General features: G+C 40.6%; 1 protein-coding gene across 1 annotated transcript in view; it reads right to left on the reverse strand.

The window, feature by feature from the left end:
• TBCD (tubulin folding cofactor D) overlaps positions 1 to 16,892 on the reverse strand; it is a 134,784-nt gene that overhangs the window by 10,521 nt on the left and 107,371 nt on the right. The window contains exons 31-34 of the mRNA XM_009326126.1: positions 16,146 to 16,304; positions 14,857 to 14,995; positions 7,306 to 7,427; positions 6,278 to 6,355 (exon numbers count right to left, since the gene is read on the reverse strand). Coding sequence (XP_009324401.1) covers positions 6,278 to 6,355; positions 7,306 to 7,427; positions 14,857 to 14,995; positions 16,146 to 16,304 — 498 coding nt within the window. The remainder of the gene's footprint in view (positions 1 to 6,277; positions 6,356 to 7,305; positions 7,428 to 14,856; positions 14,996 to 16,145; positions 16,305 to 16,892) is intronic.

Raw genomic sequence — 16,892 nt, forward strand, 5'->3', positions numbered from 1 at the left:
GAACCATTAAGCTAAAGGATGCTGCCCATGGCTGTCTCAATATTGTCCAGAAAACGACACTGAAAGAGTAACTAAAATTACCAGGTTTTCAATGCTGATAGAGGCTTCCTAAGACATTTTCAGAGCTGACAGTGGCTTTCAGGACCAAAGAGTCTGGGGAGGGCTGATTTAAAATACCTCCATCAGATGCTGGAGGCGCAAGTTCCTTGCCACCCATTGCCGGCAGTCACGTCAGCACTGTTCCACATTTGAAGGAGTTTGATAAGCACGGAAAGCGTGCGCGTAGGAGACACACTGTGAGAATGACGGGCATCTGCACGATTGAGTCGGGGTGTGTGTCTAGGGACATTGATTTGTCTGGTTAGATGAGGGAAGAGCATCTCTGCTCTCTTACTATTAAGAGGAGATATGTTTTTTCTTACCTTGGTGAAATTTCTCCTCCTCCCGCCCCCAATTACACAAAGACATTGTGTAGACAACTAATTACAATACCTGCAATGCATGCCTGGCTTTCAGCACAGAACAACAGCAATATAGTGAATTAGGTGAGATTTAAATTGGTTGAACAACAGGGACATCGCTGAGAAGTATAGCAACAAAGAGACCAACTGGGACAAGACCATCTGGAATAAATTTAATACACGTAACCTTATGTGCAGCATTTCATGTTTAAAACAGATGCACCTTCCTTTCTGTCATTTCCCAATTTCACATTTGTAGTAACTAAACCTAACCTATGTGTGATCTCAAATCATAGAATCCTAGAATAGTTTGGGTTGGAAATGACCTCTAAAGGCCATCTAGTCCAACCCCCCTGCCGTGGGCAGGGACATCTTCAACTAGATCAGGTTGCTCAGAGCCCCGTCCAACCTGACCTGGAATGTTCCCAGGGATGGGGCATCCACCACCTCTCCGGGCAACCTGGGCCAGTGTCTCACCACCCTCAGCGTAAAAAATTTCTTCCTTCTATCTAGTCTCAATCTCCCCCCCTTTAGTTTAAAGCCATTCCCCCTTGTCCTGTCGCAACAGGCCCTGCTAAAAAGTCTGCCACCATCTTTTCTATAAGCCCCCTTTAAGTACTGACAGGCTGCAATAAGGTCTCTTAGTTTGTTCAGCCTTCTCTTCTCCAGGCTGAACAAACCCAGCTCTCTTGGCCTTTCTTCATAGCAGAGGTGTTCCATCCCCCTCATGATTTTTGTGACCCTCCTCTGGACCCGCTCCAACAGGTCCGTGTCTTTCTTGTGCTGAGGGCTCCAGAGCTGGACGCAGTGCTCCAGGGGGGGTCTCACCAGAGCAGAGTAGAGGGGCAGAATCCCCTCCCTCGCCCCGCTGGCCACGCTGCTTTGGATGCAGCCCAGGATACAATCGGCCTTCTGGGCTGCGAGCGCACATTGCTGGCTCGTGTCCAGCTTTTCATCCACCAGTACCCCCAAGTCCTTCTCGGCAGGGCTGCTCTCAATCACTTCATCCCCCAGCCTGTATTGATACCGGGGGTTGCCCTGACCCAGGTGCAGGACCTTGCACTTGGCCTTGTGAAACCTCATGAGGTTCACACGGGCCCACTTCTGGAGCTTGTCCAGGTCCCTCTGGATGGCATCCCGTCCCTCTGGCAATGTTGACTGCACCACTCAGCTTGGTGTCATCTGCAAACTTGCTAAGGGTGCACTTGATCCCACTGTCTATGGCATTGATGAAGATATTAAACAGTACCGGTCCCAATACGGACCCCTGCGGGATGCCACTTGTCACCAATCTCCATCTGGACATTGAGCCGTTGACCACTGCCCTCTGGATGCGACCATCCAACCAATTCCTCACCCACTGGACAGTCCACCCATCAAATCCATATCTCTCCAATTTAGAGAGAAGGATGTTGTAGGGGACCGTGTCAAAGGCCTTACAGAGGTCCAGGTAGATGACACCTGTAGCCCTTCCCGTGCCCACTGAGGTAGTCACTCCATCATAGAGGGCCACTAGGTTAGTCAGGCAGGACTAATGACTCAAATCACTCAAATAGCTTGGCCTCTTTAAAGGAAACAGAGAAAATTCCTTCTCCTGTGTGGGCACAGTGCCAGGAGAAATAGAGTCGGCATCTGGGAAAAAGGGATCAGTCTAAAGTCTTTACATTACGTAAATTGGGCGCACACCATACTGCAAAAAGGCGCAGGCGTTTTCCTCCTAAAGGTGAACTGAGTTTCGACAGTTCAGCTGACATCACCTGGGGTGGCCATGAAACCAGAGGACAGCCATTGCCATGCTCTATACTGCAAATTGCTTTAAAAAAATCCACGAGAGCATGTAATGCATAGAAATCATTAGTTGGAGATGAGTGGGGACACATACCATCTTAAAACACTGTAAGGCCACCAGAAAAATATTATACATATACAATGCATGAACACTTCTGCTGAATATGCAAAACACATGCACCTAAGAAAGAGAAACGCCACTTGTACTTGTTACTCCAGAAAGCGTTAGATCCCGAATTGTCATTCAAAGGCGATTCTGTTCACATGGTACTGAGTATTAGACCAACCCTACTGCACGTTCTAAGGAACTAGCAATCCATCAGGGCTCTTGGCAGACTGAACATCTCTGGTGATCATTCACTCACAAGACCAACAGAATGACTCCTGCAGCTACAGGAGCCATAACCAGAACACAATGCTCCAGTGCCAGTTTTGCAAGTGGCTTCAGTTCACTCTCCTTTTTCTTCCTTATCCCTTGTCCCACTACCAGCAGGGAGCTGACAGCTACTGCTATCTTTTAAGAGTAACCACTGGTGAGTTTAAAAAAGCCCAGTACGCTCCGCTTTATTTATGACAGCTCTGTTGCAAGCATGGGGCCCTTTGCCTCCAGCAGTCTCTCTAATCAATTAACACTCCCTACATTATTAGGAATACGGCTCCACAAATTCACAGTGTACACTGAGATTAAATCAGGAGGTTTCAGGTTGTGCTACCACAGACAAGAAACTACGTTTCAACTGAAAACTACCACCCTGTTTGCGGTGAGAGGGCGCGCAGGGCAGGGAGGAAATAGCCAGTGAATGACACCGCAGTTTCACAAAGGCTTTAGGCCAGTACACACCTGCGCTGCTGCCAGAAGAAATGGTTTTCCCCCACTTCCCCCCGCACTTCCCTCCTTATTTTGGCACAATTTGCGAGCACACGGCAGAACAGATCGAGGAACCACCTCAAGCTGCATTTTACTGGAAGAAGGCAACAGTTTTTTGAACTGGGAACAGTTCTCTAATGCCACTTACCATGCAGCGATACAACCCACTCCCGCCAGTTCAAGGGAGGGGGAAACTCTCATGCTGCACGTGCAGGTTTATGCCAGCTTCAGACGAGTAGGAAGTAACAGCCAGAAAAATGGCAGGCAGAGCTTTTCTTTTCATACTACAGATTCAAACTAAGCCAAGCACAACAAAGAAAAGCTGCTTCTGATGGCCTTTTGATTACCCCAGTGGTACTAAAGTTGATTCATTTCAAACCCCACTGGACAGGTATTTACCCGACACTTCGCTTCCCTGCTGGCAGACAGCAGGGCCCTGGCAGAGAAATGACCCACACATGACAAATGAATCTCACTTTAAACACGAGCATTCACAATACGATAATGGAGAAGAAACACCCAGTGGTCCACTTGTCCTCCTGCACACAGATCACAAGACCAGCCATGCAGAGAGCTTCACAAATGCTGAAATTCATCTACAGAACTATGCCAGAAACGTCAAGCTGTGTGTTCTAAGCTTTATGAGCTATACGGTGTGCAGAGGCAGGAAAATGCACCGTGGGTTCTGCCTCTGCGGGGCAGGAGTGACACCATGTGGCAATTGGCTTTAACAGGAGCACTGAGCTCCTAACGAGTGTCAAACTAATTCAGCCAACAGCTATTAATCCCGTTTAAATTAAGCAGTGTAGGATATTACCTGCTTTGGACTGCTAATGTTTTATTAGGGAAAAAAAGGTCCAGGACAGCGCACAATATCCATTTGAAACTTCAAAATGCATTTGCAAATATTTTTTTTATAATGTGACAGTTGACAATTAAGCGGCTGGCACAGGCATAATCCTGATGCCGGACAGCCTACAACCCGAGCCGCTAAAACTCCACTCAGCCCAATGTGGTAAAACACGAGGGAAGGAGATGAAACGGGAGCCAAACACCCCAAGGAATGCTAATGTTTCATCCCCAGCTTCTCCGAAGTGTTTTTTATTTGCTACACGACAAGCAAGAAGTTCACAGCAGAACAGAAGCAGCGGGGAAAGCTGCTCACCAGCAGGAAGACTGACTGTTTTCTAAAAACAACCGTGCACCTCATCCCTCTTATTACAGGCACACTTTATATAAAGTATCTGAAACTGCATGCACACATGGCCTTTTCATGCCACCAAGCAGTGTCTCAATTTTCAGGCTCATTCTGGATTCTATTTCTAGACTTTTATGGCATGCTTCTTTGAAAAGGGAGTAACTGGTCCCACTCCAGAAGCCAGGCCCAAAGTCACACTTTTCTTCTATGCAAAAAGAAGTAGGTGGCATCCAACAGTGCAGGCGGGCAGGCCTCGGAGCCAGGATCGGTGTTTATCCATCCCTAACTATATCCAAACGACATATGCCAAAGTAAGAAAATGCAAACATTGCACTAAATATAATTTTGGGCTCACCCGTCTACCACGTTCAGCTGATTTATGCACAGGCTCTTAGAGCACAGCAGAACCCGGAACGCCAGGCTCACCTGGCTCTCCACGAAGTACACACAGTACACACCGGTTCGTGATTACCTCTCGACCATAAGGTACCTCTATTACCAAAAAACCGTCACAGGCAGGAACTAAATTCTCTGTCTCTTTCTAGCTATCTTCAAACTTTCTAGAGCTCTGGCCTTCCAGAGCTTTCTTATGATAATGAGTTCTTGCACTTCATGCCAATATTTCATTCCCTTGCCATGAGAATGATCCACTGGGCTGTATAATTATTACTTTTCTTTTTTGGTTTCCTCACCAAACTGGAAGCAAATACATTTGGATCAGCTTCAAAATCTTTCCCCCATAATCCCCCTGGGTTTTATTTCAGGCCTTTTTAATAAAGCATTATAATGGCACCACAGGATTGAGTTTGAGTCTCACTTACACAGCCAATGCAGTGGTGCTACCACATGCTTTCTGTTTAGTGACCCATGATGCGGGAGACACAGACTTTACCTGGGATTTCCACCCATAATCTAACATCTTCCCCAGCAGGGAAGACCGGAGCCTATGCGGAAGTCCCAGATCACTGGCATGATTACCAAACCAAACAAATAATATTCATTCCACCTGTGAGTATTTAACTCATTTTAAATTCCTATTCAAAAAGGGACTGCCAAATTTGATTTAAGAGAGATGATCTAAATACACACTTGAAAACAAGAGTAGACTCAATTAAAACTTTCACAGTGATAAAAGCTTTTCAAATTTATCCGCTGTAATTCTTGAATCAACAGATTCCAAATCCAGTATACGTGCTTGTAGGATTCACGTTGTACAATTCTGCAAATATCTGTATGTGTGCCAAGATGCTGCCTGCGAGAGTTTGTGGAATATATTTTAATGTTACTGAAACAAAAATCATTCTCTTCTGAAACATCTGCAAAAAAACATGATTTCACATTGGAATACCTTATTCATGTTTATCCATTCCTGAACTAAATACTTTGCAGGAGACTGAACTCGGTGTGGAAAAGCTGGGACATGCCTTTTTTGTTATTCTTATTATAATCTTAATTAACTTCTTTGGAGATATTCACATTAACAAAAGTGAATTTTGGGATTCTGGAAGCAATAGCTTGTAGGCACACTATTTTGCAGCATCACAACAGGACACTGCCCTTGCGAAAGGCTCGCAGTACAGTGAAGAATGTTCTCCAAAAAGCATGCTAAATGCATGCTAGTAAAGGAAAGAAGCGAAATGGATCTGATACTGGCCCTAGTCTGCCAGGTGAAACATGCAAATTGAGTTTGATTAATGTACTGGTTGTTAAACAATGAACCAATAACCAACTTCTACACTGATAGGAGAGTCACAGATTTTATCAAGACTCAAGGCTATCTGGTCCAGAATTTATCACAGCTGCCCCACTTCAGGAAAATTAAAACATTACATCCATATACACACACACACTTAAGAGCCCTATGCACCCACATCTAGAGCAACATTCAGCAGCAGTCAGTGTAAGATTTAAGAGGCCTGTTGCATGGTGGAAAATAAACAAAAAAGACTTTCAGCAACTTACTTCTCTTGCATGGTAAATATCTCAAAACAGCCATTTGCCAGCATTTGGTCCAGCATTGTCAGGAGGGGTACAGACACCCTGATGAAAGAAAATAATTTAACAATGTAAATACACTTCTTGGCATACATATATACACTATTTTTAATTAGAAGCAAAGAAAGAAACTTCCTATCTACCTACACATATTTAAATTCGAACTCTAATTTACACAGAGGAGGGTTGCTCAGTAACTTCTGTGTGTTGGCTAAATCATCCTTGTTGGCTGAGAGGGGGACATTCCGTTACAGCCAAAAGGAAAAAACCTAATTAACAACACGCCTGGTTTAAACTTGCAGGGTCCTGAAAACACAATTAACAGTAGTATAAAATATTAATTTCTTTCCTAGTATATAAACAAGGTATTCCACAAGATGTATCAGAAGTTACAATACCTTCTCACTCCAGGTAATTATCAAATGAACCAACACACAACATGTGAGCTGGAATAACTATGGTCGTGTTTTCTATTTCAACAGCTGAGACAAGAAACAAAAATAAAGTAAAACTGAAAATTCTATTAATAGTTGTGGGTTTTTTCCCCCCCTAGGGAATGTTTTCTATTTTGCACATGTTTGATAAGTGAGGCTTAGAGAAATTAATCTCATTATGCAGAATGAGTCACCTTTAAAGAAAAATCTTCACAAGAAAATTATACTTCAAATATTTGTGAAAAAGCACTACCTCAACGAAATGCAGACTAGACTACACTGAAAAGTGTGCAGCAATATGCAATCCCCAATATTGCATTATATGAAAACTGGTGCTTATCACATTATGCGCAATATTAAACTATAGTAAATGCAAAATATTCTGCCATCACTCCTTTGTTAGACATTTTACCAAAGGTACTGCTGTACCAAACAGCTGTATTAAAGCAAATTTACATGGCTCAGGCAAACTTCATCTAGGCATATTAAAAAAGATGTGCCATACATCTGACTTCAAACAGTCCTGCTGTTAAAGATAAAAAAGCGAAACAAAAACATTACCGGTCATTCCGCAGGTTGTCCTCAAAGACCTTTAGCAACGTCTCACAAAAACTCTCCATAGTGCTGGAATCATTCTGGATTTTCTTCATGTAGTCAAAAAGGCTCTGGGCAGAGTATCTGAGCTACAACGGAATGAACCTCAAATGAAGGCACAGGGGATAAACGCTGCTGCAACACACCAAAACACTGACTACACCGAATTACACTTATCCTTCACTACCTGAAGCGTACACCTGCACTGTGAAGATGATCTTCCAACAACAGCTGAGTGTATAAATTCAGTATCAACATTTGACAGGAAGATGGCTATTTTACTTTCATTAACCCTTTTTCAAGGAAGGCGTTTTTAATCCTTCTTAAGTTTTCCCATTGTAGGAAAAAAGACCACATTAAAGGTTCATTATTTTCTTTCTCTCAGAATAAAACATCCCCAAACCACTACAATTATCCTGCTTTACTTCGAATAATAATATTGTTATGGCTCTGAAAGTTAAAGAGTACACAGAAGTTCAAGAGGTAATATTTATTAAACAAGCTGATGTAACTGAAAAATGCAGGCAAGCTCTTGGGCACATGGTGCAGGCCACACAAGCCAGCAGTAAACTCGGGTTAAAAATTAAAAACAACTCAGAAATAATGACTTTTGGTTTAACTTTGTTATGTTAATCAGCTAGCTTAGAAAGATGGCAGGAGGAGGTTTTAGTGCTTATGTTCAAGGCTCCACTGGAAGCAGACCCTTTGGGTCACGCCAGCTGTTCAATATTGCAGGCTGCAGCCTGCACTCGACAGCTTCCTGCTGCTCTGGTCCCAGCTCTCGAGGAGCCACAGCACTCGTGAGCACAAGCCAGGCCGGCTTCTCCTCTCCCGGACCTGCAGTGCGGGAGGGGGGACGGCAGAGGCTGTGGGATCTCCCTTTCCTGTGGGATCCATGCCCCCAGGCAGCTAACGGTACACCCTTGAGCTGGACAAGGGCCGCAACACCCTGTATGAGCATCGCTACTAATGCTAAGATTTTTCCATTTCTGGGAGAGGTAGGAATTTTAGTTTTCCAGGCTCATCTTTTAAAATATTAATTGACTTCCCTTGAGGATGAGAAGAAAAATACATGTTTTTTTGTTACAGAAACTACCTCAAAGGAAAATATCTCATGAAGGATGAACATAATCAGCTTTCTGAATTTTCCTGACTCTGATGTGAAGGATTATCAGTCCTGCTGGGGCTTGGTCAAGTTGCTTAGGGAAGGGGGGTGGTGATTAGGGAGTGTCCCCCTATAAGAAGCTGGGTTACAATGAAGGGGGCTGTGGGAAAGGTAGGTGGGGCAGATCAGTTTTGAAGTATGAACTTCTTTCAGTTTTGGTTGTGAGTGTTAAATAAATTTCTGTTGAGTCAAGAGGAGGCTGTAAGCAATAATTAAGCCTATTCAAGTCAGTGGAGATTTTGTTTCTGAAGCTTATACATAGCATTTTGCTAGCTCATTCCAAGGTGCAATCAGTTCCCTCAGAAGATTGACCCTTTCATCAAGAAAAGAAAAAAAAAAAAATTAGGTCAGTATGAGAATTGTCACAAGTGTCTTCCTGAAAGCCAAAAGAGAGGAATCTCTATCTAAACATTTTATCTAATTTAAATTTTATATCAGTAACGTTTATGGGTGCATCAGCAGAGAAGAACAAGAAACATTTTCACCTTCAATCAAAACTCAGAACTGATTTTCAAAAGCTTTAGCCTACTCATAAACAACACGGCACAGCAATCCATACTGCCTGGCATGTAGCACAGTCTGCTCTTTTGTTCTATAGTGAAACATACTGGGCAACGCAGAAGCAGAAATATTTCTTTAAAAGGGTCAAGCAATTTAAAGAAATTATTCAGTTATTCTGCATTTCAAAATGATAGTCAAATCTCAGTGAAAATTATTTAAACATCTGTAAAAGCCAGCTATACTAAACTGAAATACTGAATTGAACTGAATGTGGTTCTTTCGTATACCAAAAGTAATGTTTGTGTGTTTCCCTGTATGCTGAGCATAAACTGTATCCTTACACTGAAAGATCTTTAGAGGATATACAATTGTAAGGAACAGAGATTTCCTGAAAATTTAAAACCTGCTTAATTATTGTATACTACCCTTTAAAACAATCTGTGCATTTAAGACCATTACAAATAAAGAAATATTTGTCTTAATACCTTACACTAGCAGATGTCAATTGTAAGCAGAAGAAAGGTTACATTTGAGTCAAGTCTCAGGAAAAGATCTTAAAACGTGTACGGTTAACCATGTAATTTTCTCTCCTATTTCTTTTGTCTTTTAAACTACCTTGCAGATCTCGCACCAGTTTTTGATGAAAGCTTAATTACTCAATGCTTTTCCTGCAGATTCAAATGATTGAAAAGGCAAGAATGGGCACGAAAGAAAAGGGCAAGCACAGCTACACGTAGGATGTTGCAAAGCTCTGCAAACCCAAGACAGAGTAGCAGGATAATCAGAAAAACTGTATAATGAAGACAGCATTTCTCCACTAGCAAGTAATTAAACAATACAAAAGTACAGGTGTGGATAAACCATCACATAACTGCTTGGGAGGTTTAAAAATGGGACATTTTCCAAATAGTCAGCATAGACCATACGAACTTTACTGGAAGAAACTCCAACGTAACAAGGTAACATTACATGAACAGGTTAAGTCCGTATTTCCTCCTCAGGTGAACACTCCTTTTTTCCCAGATAACCTATGAGGACAATACCTGAGCTATAACCTTAACTGCTCATGAGTATTTGCAGAGAAGTGCATTTCCAAATGTCTTCCTCATCTATGCAGAACCCTGAATTCACACTATATCAAATGTGTGACATTTACCTTTCCCTGGGGTTGCACGAGGACTGGGAAAGGAAATTAGGAGGTTAATGGGTTGGAACTGGGACAACTTTGGATAAGAATCTAAGAGGAGGCCTGAGAATGACCTTGTTCTTATTAAACACAGTAAAAACAGGGTTTGCCAAGGCTTGACTCTCCCATCATTTAAGTCAATAGTAGATACTTCAGTGATTGGCAATACATGATAAGGCGAACAGCGTTCAAAGGGACCATTCATCTGATGATAAAATTAAAGTCCTAAGGATTTTACCTCCTGAACCAGGGGAAAGTATGAGGAAGTGTAGCTACAGCAAGGGGAGAAGGCAATTAACAGCTCTGGACAGATGCATGGCATATAAATAAGGTGTCTACACTAACCTTCATGAAATTGTTTCCTAGTCAGCTTGTTACAAAACTGAAGTACAATACTTCTGAAGAGTCTTGAGGCAACAAGTGGGACTGATACGGCCAAAAGAAAATTAGCTTAGGCATCCAGCTTTGTAACAGAGCGTTCAAAATCTCAGCCACCCATCAGCTATAAAGATGCCAAATCCTCCTAAGGGCTCTGATTCTTACTTCACAGTACTATCTTGGACAGACCAGATAAAAAAGCCAGCAGGGATGATGAGAAAGGAAGAGCCTGTACTGAAGAAGTTCAGTAGATGGACATCCCCCAATGGTTGTCAGTCTCCCATCTAACCACAGTCTCCTCAGAGCCCCAAGTATCGTAACAGAATTCAGCTGCACCTAATGCACCACAAATGGAAGTCAAGTGAAAAACTACTGGAAAGGCCTGCACAAAATCAGCATTTTTGTGTACAGATAATTGCTAAAGGCTCCAGTTTTCACTGAAGCATTTCAAGAGAGAAAGACCTACTCACAGAGTCAGAACATTCCTGTAACACGTGCAGAAGAAACCATGTTACGCTCAATAAATAACACTAGTTTTGGATCATTTCTAATCCTGACAAATTTACAGCACTGAAGTGGCAGTAGTCTATTTTCCCAGTAACTTCAGAAAAAACTGCCTATCATTTAAATTTGAGCACAGGTGAAACCATGTCTCCCTTCTTTTACTTGCAACACTCCTTTTAATAAGTCAAATCTTTGGAGACCAGTAACTCTAAGACTCAACTCAGTGATATTTTACGAGAAGTAGGAATATAATAATTCACACTATTTTCTTCCTTTAAAAAAAGAATGACAGAAATTATTCTCAACTGTATTTTGCTCTAGAATAGCCAACCAAGAAAACAGGATTTGGAGCCTGTTCCTTCAACCCAGATATGCATTAATTTGCATACAATTCGTCACAGTAACCAGATGTTTTAGAACATCATCTACGAACATCCCAACATTTTCATTTGTAAGAGCTAACGCAGCAGTTCAAAGCCCAGTATTTTCTCCAAACTGTGCATACAGTCAAACGTAACTGGCAAACAATGAGTCCGTTTTGAGGAAAGTAAAACATAACTTGTATAATGTATTTGGCACATACATAATATTAACATACATATGCCATAGATGGGCTTTAATTTTTGTCAGGTGCTTTAACATACATATGCATTCATCGGGTAGTTTTGGAACCGGCTACTCCAATTGTTACAGGTCTGTGGCATCTCATGCTGGAATCCTGGTACTGGCCTGGGAGAAAACTTAATTTTCAAAATAGGTTGCTATGTTGGTTTTGTTTTTTTTTTTGTTTTTTTTTTTTTTTAAGGTTTTACGTAAAATTTCTATAACACATTAAAATGTAATTTTCACTCTTTATGGGGGAAGGGGAATGACAGGACATTCTGTGCTTTAAGAAAATTTTAAATGCAGTGTAGTTCAACAATAATTAAATTATATCAAAATTGTATCCCGACCCCTGAAACTACAGGGTTTGTGAACTGGAGAAAGAACAGCATTGTATAGTTCTGATCTCCATATACTGAGAGGATTTTTTATGCAGCCATAAGAAATATGCATCATTTGGGCCCGAGACATAATTAGAAGATTCTTTTACATGGAGAAAGTGCTCTTTGAACCAAGGCAATACTGCAGAATGCCAAATCCCAAAGGGAATGACATCTTCCGTTTTTCCAGATTACTTCAAAGGCTTGAGTTACAATTCTTTCAGCAATCACACTGCCACCAAAATGTTTCTGAGATACCCCACACAGCTCATTTCAGAAAATCTCTTTAAAAAGCAAAACAAAGAACTACTCTTGCTAAATATACTGCAGAGCAATTTTAACTACGGAAAAATAGCCACTGACCACTGAGTTACAATGGAGCCTTTCTCCTACTAATTCCCCGAGATGACTTAAAGTCAAACTGACATCTGAACTCAGATTATCCTGCAGTATACAAGAATCTTCTAACTTTCTATGTCCACATGTGTATGTGCGTATGTCCTGGTTTCGGCATACCACCACAGTGTATATATCTTTTAAGTGAGAGAGGGATGAAAGGAGAGATCACAAGAACACACACAGGTTACTGCAAGAACACATATTTGAATAATCCTTTTCCTTTATCCAAGATTTTAAAAATCTGCTTCTTTCATATGGATTTAACAGGAATACTTCTTAAAATTTTCTATTAATGTTTTAAATCAGTCCCTGAATATTCAGCAAAGAACACTACAGGCCTTGATAGAATAGTTTGAAACACATAAGACACATCAATTCTTATTTATATATCACATTTTAAGTATTAAATGTAATTCACCACACAGTGTAATCCCAAGTGTAAGCACCCTATACTTTGAGCCTCCCTTGCACTTCTATCTGGCTTGAAAGAGAATTAGGTCATCTTCTTTCTAAAGCCAAAGCCCTTGAGAATATTTTAACCAGAACAAGCCTTTAGTGTTAAAGAAAAATGCAGGGTCACAGAAAGTTAAAATTTTGAAATCATATTTTGAAAACAGTACAGAAGGTTTCCCTTAAATATACTGGCAGACGTAACAAGGGAAGGGAGCTAGAAGTAACTGAACTGTTTACAGTTTTCAAAACCAAGCACAACCAGAACTTCAAAAAAAAAAAGAAAAAAGATACTAAAATGTTGAATAAGAATTTTCCTCTGACCTCGGTTAGCAGTCAGAATGTCTGTTGCTCCACAACTTTCCTCCCTTTTTGTACTTATATGAATAACTTTGGTTTTGGTGGAGCCTCCTATAATTAACTGTGTTTGACTAAAAGCTGAATTTCATGTGCATGTCTGCTATTAAAAAAATCTGTTAAGAGTTACATTGTCTATCCGATAATTATTGTCACAAACCAATAAGCATATGTTTTCAAAGTTTTAAAATAGCCGTTGCTATATAATTAGCTGCCATTTTAGAAACATTAAAATTCTCAAATTTGGTTTAAATACATGAGACTGCACAGACACCAAATTCTCAGCTACATGAAACCCAAAGGCATATAGACATCTCTTGATCACAAGTGCAGAACCCACGGCACCAGGCAAAAACCATCATTTGGGCATATTCTGAACAGCTCATGGTAAGACTCAGAAGTGGAAGCCATGGGAGACAAGCTCGAAATGATTACCTCCTTCCATGAACCCAGCAGGAGCTGCTCTCTCTCCACAAAAACTGTGCTTCCTGACACCACTTTTCAACCAGCTTTCTTAATTAGAGATGGCAATCTTAATTAGAAACACTCTTAAACACTGTTGGGGTGCTGACTCATGACCTCCTCCTTCTGTTACAGGACCACTGCAATTTAGAGATTTGACTGACAGTCCAGAATATTCTGTTACTGGTCTGATATTTCTCTGTAGCGTCATATTGAACTGTGTCCCTACCCCAATAGCTGTTTTCATGTTACATCTTTGGCTACATCAAATAACAAAAAAGTTAGAAGCCAAATATCTTGAAACCAAGAATTCTGAAACTAGCAAGACAAGCTGTAATACAAGGACAGAAGGATACACTAAAATTATAATAAAGTCTGGAAGATTTTGGCAGCATAACAGAATACCAAAACCAGTGATAAAGACACTGTTCATGCACAGGAGAATGAAAGAGAGATTGCAAAGCTCAGAGGATTCAGACAGACATTTGAATGGTATTTCTTTGTAATGCAACTTCTGGCGTCTCTCTGGTACTTTTGTAGAAAGTGTGTCAAAAAAAAAAAATTCTGAACATACTGTTAACACATATTGACTTCTGGCATCTCTCTGGTACTTTTGTAGAAAGTGTGGCAAAATAAAAAAAAAAATTCTGAACATACTGTTAACACATATTGACAACTAATAGTTAACACCTTGCATCAGGTTACAAATGAAAACAGGCATTCACCTCATTTAAAAAGAGCAATCACCTTGCATTTAGCTACAACATTTAGCTGAATGGCTCTTCCTCCATTAACAGCTTGGAAGGGTGAGCAAATAAACGTTAAGAACCGACTGAGCCTACAGGCTGGAACTCTCAGGTTCTATCAGGCCAGGAAATGAGGAACAAAGTGTCCTTACTCCTTGTTTCCTGCATGCTCAGTAAGCCAAGAAAATAATACTTTTAAAGATGAAAAATATAAAGCCCATCAGGTTTAAAAGTATGACTTGATTTCTTTTAAAAATCTTACATCTGAAATTCTCACAGAAATAAGTATCTGCAATATCCATTGTAACAGACTAAACACTTTAGTCAACAATTTTATCAGGTAAATACATTCCCCTACCAAACAGGAAAGCCATTCTGCTTTCTTACCGTTGTCTCTGTTAATCCACCAACAGACACCGAGAGACCCAAAAGCACATAGTATTGGTATGTTGGCAAACCCAAAAGCTGGGTGATTCGAGGGAAAGCTTCTGATGCGGCATTCCAGTTTAGAGTCTCTTTCTCTGACCTGGGGAAAGGGGAAGGAAAAAAAAATCTTGTATGTGTGCACTTGTCTTTCTTCTCCATACATTCCTATGGTAGCTCCTCATCCTCAAGCAGCATGTCAGTGAAGGAAGTCTCTGAATTACCTAACAATCAAATTAATCATTGGTCTTTAAGCATATGGGGAAAATACAAATCAAAACTTCAGCCACTGCCAGTAAAGTGAAGCAATCTTCAAGTCCTTGTTCTGATTCAGATAAGGGATTTGAACCACACACTTTTCTCTACGCCAAGGAAACAAGTTCTCTGTCTTGCGTTCCTTTCTGAGTTCCCTCCCACCAACAGCTAGTCAACAACTGATACAAAGACAGACTTATCCCAGGAAAGGCTGACACACATACACCCCACCACAGATCGATCAGCAGCCTAGCAGTCGGGGCACTTTTTGACTTACAGGAGGCTGAGGTTCTGCTGAACAAACAGAATTATGACACAAAGTTGGATGTTCCTCACCCTAATCAGGTATTATAATCACCATTCAGGAATGAGTAGCTCTCACTCTTGCTTTAACTAGAAATGCCATCCTGGAAAACTACTGCAACTAGAGCTTGGTTAAAATAATACAATTCATTAAAAATAATCATTATGATCAATCAATGTTTTCCAGTCGGGGAAAAAAGAATTCAGGAAGGGGGACTGCCAATAAATTCCAGCTCTCACATTATGAAGAGAAAATAAGATTATAAACCAGACATTCCATAAACAGCAGGATTAGCAAAACACAGCTCCCAGCAGTTCTGTTTTACCAACGGTCTCCCATCGACTACTGACATGATCTCTACCATCCACCACAAAATCTGCTGATGGGTTCAGAAATTATTGGGGTTGATCCAGAGAAAGACTTAATGCAGCATGACCATATGAGACCCATCTCCTTAGGAAACTATGGTTTTAACAGGAACTTATAGTATAAGTTCTTCTTTTGAATATTTTATATGTTTATGCATATTCATTGGACGCTTCAATGAAATTCTGACAAACACCACCAAATATTCCTCGATACACATATTAGGCATTTGGGCACAAAAATTACATCAGGTTGCTTGTGTTAGGTGTAACTGTGTACATGTATCTTTTACTTTCACCAGTTTAGGATATGTTTTTCAATATATTACCTTGGAAATATTCTTTCCAGCTCTTCTCGATAAGGTATGTGCGGAACCGGAGGATGGTCAAAATGTAAAAGAGTAAGGAACACAGATCCTGCATGAGCTCGAAATTTATCTATTTTTTCAGCTGACTGTTGAGCCAGCCAGCACATAATCTGTTTGCAGCTACAAAGAAGAAAACAATTAATCACATAATTTGATCAGTAGAATGCGTATTTAAATTGTTTCAATGATATCAAAAATATCCTGCTACGAAAGTATTCTGGTTTAACTCTTCGTAATGAATGTACAAGTGATTTAAGACATCAACATGGTGACAGAATCTTTAAAGCTTTATCTTCCATAGATCAATCAAAAAACATCATGACATTAATATTACACAGCATTTGATATTCACATACTACCCTTCATCCAAAAAGATACAAAGGTGCTTTATGGTTTGGATGAACTGCTACATTTCAGATGGAAATAGAGCAGGAACCTTGAGAAAAGCACCTTTTCAAGTAGAATATTGCACACATAGCAGAGGACAAGGTCTATCCCAAATCTCATATATCCCTAAATGATTACTTCTTCAACTCTGGCTAGTTTTTAACCATATCCTATTCTGCCTACGTTCATAATTAAACTCTGAGCTACAATATTGTGTTCCGCGAGGCCCTTTATACCTTCAGAAGGGACAACTAGTGATAGTAAAACCAGCTAGAATTCCTTCAGTTACAGCAAGACCCAGAATATTTAGAAAATGTGATC

The sequence above is a fragment of the Pygoscelis adeliae genome, unplaced genomic scaffold, assembly GCF_000699105.1.
Source record: "Pygoscelis adeliae isolate BGI_AS28 unplaced genomic scaffold, ASM69910v1 Scaffold61, whole genome shotgun sequence".
NCBI classification, from domain to species: Eukaryota; Metazoa; Chordata; class Aves; order Sphenisciformes; family Spheniscidae; genus Pygoscelis; species Pygoscelis adeliae.